The following is a 10,214-nucleotide window of genomic DNA, read 5'->3' as shown; positions in this document are numbered from 1 at the left end:
GTCGGTTTTGTCCTGAGATATTTGATTTTTTTTTAGTAATGTATACCTCTAAATGTGAGTTCTCGCTAACTTTTTCGTTTTTTTTTCATAGTTCTCGTCAAATCTAACAAATAGAGTTCAATGAATATTTTAATCAGAGACTAAAAGTATTAAATTTTAGCGAACTTAAAGGACCAAAACTGTTAAGTGTATACTTAAGGGACTATTTTTAACTAACCCTTATAGTTAAGGGACCATTTTTGTTTACTTATGACAAATTTAAAGGACCAAAACCGTTGAGTGTATAGTTAAGAGACTATTTTGAACCTCCTCTCATAGTTAAGGTACCACTAATGTTCATTTCTCTGTTTGATACTTTATTTAAATTTCTTATGAAACCATGGGTAACGACCATCCAAACAGAGTGTAACCCGATCACCTATTAGCGGCTCTCTGTTTGGATGGTTGTTTCCCGGGGTTCATTAATGTACAGTACAGTATGGTGTTGTATTGTATTATACTGTATTAATGAAAACAATGTTTGGATAGACTGCATTATTTGTTATGGTTTAATAACATTTGTATTGTTTGATTTGATTGTATGGTACTGTATAATAACTTGTAAGTTTACTAAAGTACCCTTAACTTTTAATTAAAAATTAATTTTTATATATTAATAAAATAAAATAGGAACTTTAAAAAATAAATAGTTAGTGGGTGAGGGTGGTGGAGGGGTGGGCGGTTGTGGGATGAGGGTGGGGGTAGTGGGTGGTAGGTGATAGGTGGGGGTGAGTGGTTGTGGGGCTGGGTGGTGGTGAGGGGTAGTGGGTGAGGGTGGTGAAGGGGTGGGTGGTAGGGTGGGGGTGAGTTGTTATGGGGTGGGGTTGGGCGGCGGTGAGGGGTAGTAGGTGCTGGGTGGAAGAGGAGTGGGGTAGGGCGGGGGTGGGTAAGATGGGGGTGAGTGGTAGGGTGGGCATGAGGTTGGGGTGGATAGTGGAGGGTGGGGCAGGAGTGGGGTGCGGGTGAGTGGTAGGGTGAGGTGAACGGTGGAGGGTGAGATATAATGGGGAAATGAAATAGGTAACCACGGAAAAATCATTAAATTCGTAGCTATAAAAATTGAAACTTTTCATGGTTTTATAATTATGAGATGAACCACGAGTTTATAACACCATACCACATAATTTTAAAAACAATGAAAATAAATATAATTTCATAAAAAAATGATACATTAATGAACCACGAGAAACCAACATCCAAACGGGGATAAGAGCCTGTTTGGATGGGCTTATGCCCGTAACACTCAAAAAAGCTGAAAACTGCTTATAAGCAACTTATTGCTTATAAGCCGATCCAAACGGGCTCTAAGGCATTACTGAAACCCTAGTTCAAAGATTTATCCAAATTTCAAAAATTTCAAGCTGTAAAAAGATGTACGGCTCCACCGAGGATGTAGAGCGAACTGCTTTCAGGAATGCTGAAAAGAAATACAAGCTTTATAACGACAATACCCGAAAGTAACTTCTTAAACTTCCATCTACTGTTCTTTCTTCTTTTTGAATTGATTTACGTTAATGAGACACTAATGTGTTGTTGTTTTAACTCAGGAAAAAGAAACCTAGAGCAGTAGATTTGTCTGAGGTCATTGATTTTAAGTCTATTTCTGAGTCTTACCATCAAAATGCTGAACTTCCCGAGGGCATTTCCGCAATTCAATCTGATTTTGATAGTCCTCTTTTCTGCTTGGCAAGTCATCCTGGTATGCCAAATTTTATTCTCTTATTGCATAATTTGCATTTTTGATTGTTTTTTTTTTCATTTTTGGCCCGTCGGCCGAAATTAATTACCGTTGCTAGCCAAAATATATAAAACATATACACTGATTATTTATATTATATGTATGTTTATATACACAATATTTATATTTTATGTGCTTAATATGCAAACCTATACATTTGCAGGCTATTTTGTAAATTAGATCACCGAAAGGCATTGGACAGTAATTGTCTTTTTTGATTCTCCATAGGGTTTTGTATATGAAATATTTATATCTTGCACTAGAAAACTATTAAACCCCCGTTTGGATTGTTGTGTCCCCGTGGTTCATTACTACTTGCCTACTATCTTATTCTTTGTTTTTATTATTATATGGTGTTTCCTTTGCTTCAGCTTTCGTATTATTGTTGTTGCTACTGTATTTTTTCTTTTCATACCTGTTTTGATATGCTTTACTTGAACTGAGGGTCTACCAGAAACAACTTCGCTACCTTCACAAGGTAGGGGTAAGGTTGCGTACACACTACCGTTCCTAGACCCCACTTGTGGGATGCCATATATACACACACACTAATATAGGAAACCAATCCTTGAGCACCCTATTACTCAACATACTCTGCTCATTTACACACAGAGTTGAGAAGTGAACTAGAACTTACAGAAGTACTCTAACAAGTCGACTCCTATGTGCTTATCGAAGAACTATTATCCCAATACATTACTTCACTAACTATTATCCCAATACATTACTTAACTATCTTTTTAGTCTTGACTTGTATGTTAGTGTTAGGAGTTGTAAGAATTGAAGAACCTTTAGTTTTAGAGTTCATAGTTTGCCTAAAAGGAAATTTATTTATAGGCAAAGTAGTAATGGAATGATTTGAACTCGAATAAAGTGAATGGTTATAGAGGACAATAGCTGGCTGCAACTTTGTTCTGTGTTGAGGCGCAGTTGGTTGATTGATTGATTGACATTACTCCTTGACTAATCTTCTATTGTTAGCATGCGGGACCTTGAAGCTTTTGTGCTGATTGTTGCAGGGTTTTATTTCATTCCTGGAGCATTAACTGTTGAGGAGCAGTGCCGATGGATTAAGGAGAGTTTAACAAGCTTTCCTCAACCTCCTAACAGGACCAACCACAATGCGATTTACGGGCCTCTACAGGACTTATTTGCTGCTGCCAAGGATAATAAAGTTTTGATTCAGGAGGAGCAGACCAATAATTTTGAGGTGGAAATCATCCAGAACGACATAAATGTTCCCACATGGAATTTTTCTGATCAATCAGGTGCATTTTCCAGTGGAGTTACACGCAAATCAGTGCCAGCCTCTGTTTTGCTTCGTAAGTTACGGTGGAGCACCCTTGGCTTGCAGTTTGACTGGTCGAAGGTCTTGCTGATTTTCTCCTCATAAAGTGCAGTATATTGTACAAAGATTCATTTAAATGTCTTGTTGCCCATTTGCCATCTAAATGAATATATTTCTCATTTGTGCATCATAACATCCTTTATAAAGTTTACTAAAAAAAAAAAAGCATCCTTTATAAAGTATTCATAAGAGTTGGACTTATTTTGTATGTGAAGCAAACAAGTTATGTAGGCTTTAAATACCATCATGTAGTTTTTAATATGATAATATTTGTTTCTTCACTTTCTGTTAAAACTGAGTGATACTAATGAAATAGGTCTTGTACATTCCTTCATTCACAACTTGTTCCATGACTTTATCTATAACCATAGATTTTATTGTTATTTTAGCTAAGCACTGTCGATATACTGTCTTAGAATAATTTGGTCATTGTGCACTAGCATTAATTTCTGGTGTCTAGACCTGCTTATCGGACATTTTAGCAATTGTACGCTCATCATTCCTTCCTTCACATGTACAATATAATTTGTTCTCTTTTCATGTACTTGATTTTGTTTAATCTCGGACTTGTTTTCATAGTTTTCTATTTCCTTGGTTAGTATCTGTTCTGAATTTCTTTTCTGGCATTCGTTTAGCGGAGCTATAATATTTCTCTGCCTCACAACAAGATACCTGATGCACTTTGCCTGCTGGCTGAAAGAATGGCAGCACCTACCCTACCATTAGGTGAAGTGTTTCAGGCAGAAGCAGCAATTGTCAATTACTTTGGTCTAGGTACCTGTTCTAAAATATTTGACTTCTTGGTCTTACGCATTTGAATATATACCTATATTAGGTGTATATAGAAAGCCATTACAGTTGACTTCTTATTTGCTTATATTCTAGTTTCCTCTACTCCTTTAAGGTGACACACTTGGTGGCCACGTTGATGACATGGAAAAGGATTGGAGTAAACCTATTATTAGCATGAGGTATGTGCTGATTTGTTACAAATCTTTCTGCTTGAATAAGTTCAAACTTTGTTCTGTAGGAGACGTTACTAAGGCCTCACAAATGTTTTTTTTGGTCTCTAGTTTGGCCTGTAAAGGGATTTTCCTTATCGGGGGAAAGTCTAGGGAGGTTCCACCTCTTGCAATGTTTGTTCGAAGTGGTGATGTTATTCTTATGGCAGGACAAGCAAGGGAATGCTTCCACGGTTAGTTGACTACTTATGTTTTGGTTCCCTATTTGTGGTTATCGTAGGAATTTTGGGCATCTACATGTTGACAGAAATTTAGAGGTCGTAAAACTTTTCGAATCATTCTTGTCTACTTTTACTAGAGGTATTTTACATTAGTCAGCTGATTTTACTTGGGAACAAATGATCTTGTTCACATTTTTTATGATCTAGGATGGTCACACATGAACTACTTGAAGAACTGGCTTCTGCTGAAGTGTAGCATTCTTAGATACTAAGTGGAAATAAGAAAATAAAAAGTCAGAGTATTCGTTTTTCTTTTTTTTTTTTTTTTTGAACAGGTAACAACTTTGTACTATAGACCAGTACTTAGGTTGTACTGAAAACCCCTTTACAAAAGAAAAAAGAAAACTAAGAAGCTAAGAAAGTAAAATCCTAACATGAGTCAAGAACTTCGAAGATTGATTCTGCATCTACAGAGGGATTCTTTGTACACCAAAAACAAAATAGCAACATACAGTCTTGCTTGATCTTCTGTAGAGTACTACTTCTATCCTCAAAACATCTGGAGTTCCTTTCTTTCCAGATTGTCCACCATATGCAAGCTGGAATGATCCTCCAGTAGCTTCTATTCCCAGCCCCAATCCCAGCCTCCTCCCAGCTAGAAAAGAGTGTCAACAATCTTGCTAGGCATTGTCCAAGATATGCCTCTGAGATTGATAAAAATCTTCCATAGCTGATCAGTAATTCTGCAATGCAAAAACAGATGCCCTACTGTCTCGGCTGCTTCCCCACATAAGCAACAATTTGAAACTAATATAATCCTTCTCTTTCTCAGGTTTTCATGTGTCAAAACAGCTTCTTTGGCTAGCAACCATGTAAAGCATGCAACCTTAAGAGGTATCTTAACTTTCCAGATTTGTCTCCATGGCCAGTTGAGTTTTGTGGCTGAGTCATGTTCATGATCTTATAGCCTGAACTCACTTTGTAGTGCCCCTTGTTATGCCCAGTTCACCACAAACAGTCCACCCCATCCTTCAGCCCTTGGAAAGACTCCAAATGTTTATAAAGCTCAACTAGTCTAGGTATTTCCCAGTCATTCAACATTCTTCTTAAGATCAACTCCCAGCCTTGAGGTGAACACATTTCAACCACTGTTTTGTTCTGATGTTGTGCCAGAGCAAACATATCAGGAAATAGCTCCTCCAAACTTCTGTTTCCCAACCACCTATCCTTCCAGAAAATTGTTTTGTTGCCATTATAAACTCTGATAACAGAGTGGCTCTTTAAGAAAGGCCACCATGCTCTGATCGATCTCCAGGCAGTTACACCATATGGTTCTTTTTTCATTTTCAAGTTCATCTATAGAAGCCTCGCATAGTTAGTTATCTTATGCCCTTCTGAGACTAGGCTCGCAACATATTTTGACGATAAGTGGGTATTTGGGTGGTTATTGATTTGATTTGCCACTGCTAGAAGTTGGAGGAAGTCGTTGGAAAGAATAAATTTTTGGAAGCTCCGGAGAGGTCGGAAACAATTCGGCAACATTTTGACTGCTATATGAAAAGTATCAACGACGTCTTATTTCCGTTGAAAATTCATTTCTGCTAACCGGTTTCAATCTCTGTATTTTTGACTACTTCCTCTGTCGAAACTCCTTAAAAAATTCTAGCAGTGTGCTTTTTGAGTTCATCAAGGGGGTCAAATGTCTAACAAGTTAATGATAGATAACTCTATTGGATGTCACAATTAGGCACTTATAATTTTTATGAGTACTATAATTGCTTACTGAAAGTTCTCAAAGCTCAGTGTTACTAGTAAAAAATATCATCTCGTTGTTTAAAAAGAACAGCTGATTTTCAATTTTCCAAGGGATTATTGCCTCATGGGTGAAGCCTGAGCTTTAGAGAAGTGTGTGCTCCAAAAAATTACGTGCAAAGTGATTCAATGGAGAACTTGTTGGTTTTTTGATTCTTTTCGCTTTTGAAAGGGTTGTATGTTTCTTTTTCCCCATTTTACCATTATAAGAAGCCATATTGTTTAGGTTCGTCCGGAGGTGTGTTGGAAATGAGATAACAAATCCTGAAATCCTTTATACTTTTTTGAAATGCACTAAATTGACTTTGTGCCTTGCAGGTGTCCCTAGGATCTTCACTGATAAAGAACATGCTGAGATATCCTCCCTTGAGTTGCAGTTTTCTGATGAAGAAGATTCTGCTTTTTTGGAGTACATTAGAAATTCTAGAATCAATATCAATATTAGACAAGTATACTGAGTTTTCTCTTGAAAATTTTGTAGAGATGTAATACGAAGTAACATGACTAAACATGAGAAAATTGGAAAACTTTTCTCAGAAAATGTTTTCCTCCATACCAAACACAAACCAATTTTTCATAGAATTCTCTCATATTTGGGGTCATGCAGGATATTCAACATTGGTCCCGTATTTTGGAGCATGTAGGACTGGACAATTTGGAGATGTTGAAATTGTTTGGTGATATTAACTTACTAAATTACCTGCGATTATGTTCCAAAAACCCATGAGAATCGTTGAGGGAAAAAAAATCCCAGTTCCTAGTCCTAAACCTTAACACAACGGGTCTTTCAATTTTCAGCTGTTTCTCCTAGCGAGCTAAATTACTGTTTTATTGAGATTTAAAACCTACACACTCATCGTTTACATTAAACTAACGCAAATTTTCAGTCTGCTAGATTTCCTTCTCATGTTCATGTTAACCCGTAGGTCTTTTGGTTGTATCATGAAAGGATGGTTCATAACATGCACTCATGTAGCATGTGAGGGTTGAATATGTAGTTCCTAAAAGGGGGATATTTTTAGAATTCAAATTTTGGCAGCCACGTAAAAGAAAAGCTTGTGAGAGTGGGATTTGCAGTCGAGGCCTTGCAGACCTGTAGATTACCTTATAAAACTTAGCTCCCTCCGTTTTAGTTTATATGGTTTAGTAGGCGTTTGGAGTTTGGACATGCGATTTCATATTATGATTTCAAGTCATGAGATGAAATCAGCATTTGGACATGCAATTTCATCTCATGAGATGAAATTCCAAATCATTGAAAAAGACATGATTTGGGATTTCAATTTTTTTAAAATATACAACTTGGCCCACAAGTTTCTATCTTGTAAAAAAATTCATAAGTTGGTAGATATTTTTAGCAATTACTCCCACCAATCATTTACCAACCTCATTAACTTCTACCAACCGTTATTCATGTTCGTATCATGTGGGAGGATTATATTAAAGAGTAGTTACATTACTATTCATGTTGTATCATGTGGGAGGATTATATTAAAGAGTAGTTACATTACTATTCATGTTAAATTTTTCTTTTTATTGAACTAAAGTTTGATCAATTGATATTTTATTTTTTAGAAAGGCCTTCTAATAACGTATTAATTTTGTTATGAACTATGACTTGCTCATTTGGTAAGATTGGATAGTAATTGAGAAAGTTTTGATAGTTTTCACAACTTGTGGGGTTTTTATGTCTATAAGAAAAAAAAACAACTTAAGAAATCCAAATTGTATGTCTCCAAACATGATTTCATCTTATGATTTCAAATCATGTCCAAACGGTTCCTTAGTTTGATAGTGTACAGATTTTAAGAATTTTTTTTTGACTTGTAATTTTAAATAGGTAATAAGGTTATTATCTATATCTGTATCTATCTACCTATGTTATATTAAAAACTAGTTTTAATACCCGCGCGATGCGTGGTCAATATCGAAAGAAACTAATCTTGGAAATTTGTATCTATATCTTATTTGTATCACACCAAGTTTAATTGCTTCAATATAAACTGTCATTTTTGTTTAGGTCAATTTTTTCTTTTTATAAGTCAATTTCAAATATTCATACACATGAAAAATAAATTAAAGATTGTTAAAGTGATTTTTGTATAGACTTTTAAGTTTAAAAAAAAGGGGGGAAGCTTTGAAATTTAATTTTTATAAAGACTTTATTTCACAAATGTTATTTTTAATTATTTACCCCTTTCAATCGATATTAATATTATATTGGAGCTTTAACTCAAAAAAAAATTATATTGGAGAAGTTTTTTTTTAAAATTGTGCAAGTTATGTTGGAGATATATTATTTGGATCAACTCAAATTTAATTTCTTTTTACTCACTTTATTCACTTTAACCGCATGATTCTTTTAACAAAATATTATGCAGATTACATTGGAGATTTTATTATTCGGATCAGATCAATTCTGAATTACGTTCATAACAACGTACTATGTCTATTTAAAAGGACTCCATCAAACTCATAGAAGAGATATTGAAATTTGAGAAGTAAAACACTCTTTTGTCTTCTTATAAGACAATTTCAAATACTCCTAAATATGAAAGATAAATTAAAGGTTGTTAAAGTCATCTTTTAACATGCTTTTACGGTTTTTTTTAAAAGAAGAAGCTCTGGAATCTAACTTGTATTGCAAGTTTCTTTCACAAATATTATTTTCAATTATTTACCCTTTCTCTCAAGATTAATATTGTTTCACAAACAATCTATATTAAGACTCAAATCTTTCTAAATTATTACTCCTATTTTATTGTTACTCCTATCTGATTTCTTCTTCATATCAATTTTTTTTAATCTTTTGATTAAATTAAGAACTACCTACTCGCAATTTAAAAAGTTTTTTTTTTTGTGAAAATAGATACACTCAATTCAAAAAATTATCTTCACTCCATATTATTGCTTTGCCCATTAATATTATCCAAATATGCATGTGATTTTGTAATACTTTGCCACTTTTGCCACTATACGACAGGTTTGTCACATATTTCTTGCTATATGACAGATATTCGTCAATTGTGAAAAATATTCTTAAGCAATTGACGGATACTTGTAATTACAAAATTAGAATTTACAGTTTTCAAAATTCTAAATACAAATTAGTTAGATAAGATATAATAATTAATTATGGTAATAATATTATGCATTTGTTTATGTAAACTATAGTTTGCTATCATATATATATTCACCAAAGACACCTTTGTTTCCATTATTACTCTAAATTTTTGTATTTGGTCCTTGGAGATTTCAATTAATGTTGATCCTTTCCTTTAGAGAATTTTTTTAAGAAAACTCAAAGATGGAATATCCATGTGAAAACCAGATGAAAAAAGTATAGTAGGTACGGAGTACTATTATGTATTCCTAGCTACTTGAATTATTGATTTGTACTCCTATTGTCTTAATTTCTTTCCTTATATATTAAATCTACTATTATTTCTCCTACTCGTATAATACGCTGCTCAACATTTGTTCTCCCATTCTTTGCCAATATAAATACTACCTTTGAGATGAAGTACATATTGTTTCTTTATAATTAGAGCTGTCAAAATGGATCAGCCCAACCCAACCCAGCCCAAGCCTCGCAGGCCAAGGAATTTGATGGGCTGGGGCGGGCCGGCCCTTCACTTGTAAGGGCCTTAAAATGGCCAGCCCAACCCAGCCCTACAAGGGCCGTGGGCTGGGGCGGGACAGCCCTTCATTTTTTTTAAGAAAATTTGTTTTCGATCTAAATTCGAACCTCTAAGTATACCAATTTGTTATATTTCTAACATACAATTATATGGAAGTACATAATTTTATGACAACTTATTATATAAAATAAACACCTATACATTATCAAGCACATTTGAATCCGTTTGTGATAAAGGTGCCTTAATTAACATCTCCATCTTCGTCTACATTCATATGCAAATTTAATTAGTTAAGCATTATCAAATAACTAGATTTTAGAAACTAATACTTAATATTTAAATTCGCTTAAATTATTACCATTTTGAATTTATTAAAGCTCTGCAACTAATTTTGAGAAACAACAAGTTTTTGACAATTTCATGATGGAACTTTTATGCTTGGTGATTAGAAAT

The 10,214-nt window shown here is 34.5% G+C and overlaps 1 protein-coding gene across 2 annotated transcripts; it reads left to right on the top strand.

Moving 5' to 3' along the window:
- The first annotated feature begins 1,326 nt into the window (after window positions 1–1,326).
- Window positions 1,327–6,826, top strand: LOC132614918 (alpha-ketoglutarate-dependent dioxygenase alkB). Of its 2 annotated transcripts, XM_060329471.1 has the most exons (8): window positions 1,327–1,496; window positions 1,587–1,738; window positions 2,797–3,146; window positions 3,761–3,899; window positions 4,030–4,096; window positions 4,199–4,320; window positions 5,141–5,202; window positions 6,439–6,661. In XM_060329471.1, exons 1-7 carry the CDS (start codon window positions 1,411–1,413, stop codon window positions 5,182–5,184), a joined length of 960 nt encoding a protein of 319 aa, XP_060185454.1. In that variant the 5' UTR covers window positions 1,327–1,410; the 3' UTR covers window positions 5,185–5,202; window positions 6,439–6,661. The 2 variants fall into 2 exon arrangements, with proteins under 2 accessions (XP_060185454.1, XP_060185453.1); XM_060329470.1 differs by lacking the exon at window positions 5,141–5,202 and having other exon boundaries at window positions 1,328–1,496; window positions 6,439–6,826.
- The last annotated feature ends 3,388 nt before the right edge of the window (window positions 6,827–10,214 follow it).

This window comes from Lycium barbarum, chromosome 10, assembly GCF_019175385.1.
Source record: "Lycium barbarum isolate Lr01 chromosome 10, ASM1917538v2, whole genome shotgun sequence".
In the NCBI taxonomy this organism is placed as follows: domain Eukaryota; kingdom Viridiplantae; phylum Streptophyta; class Magnoliopsida; order Solanales; family Solanaceae; genus Lycium; species Lycium barbarum.
This window is presented reverse-complemented; position numbering and strand designations above follow the sequence as displayed.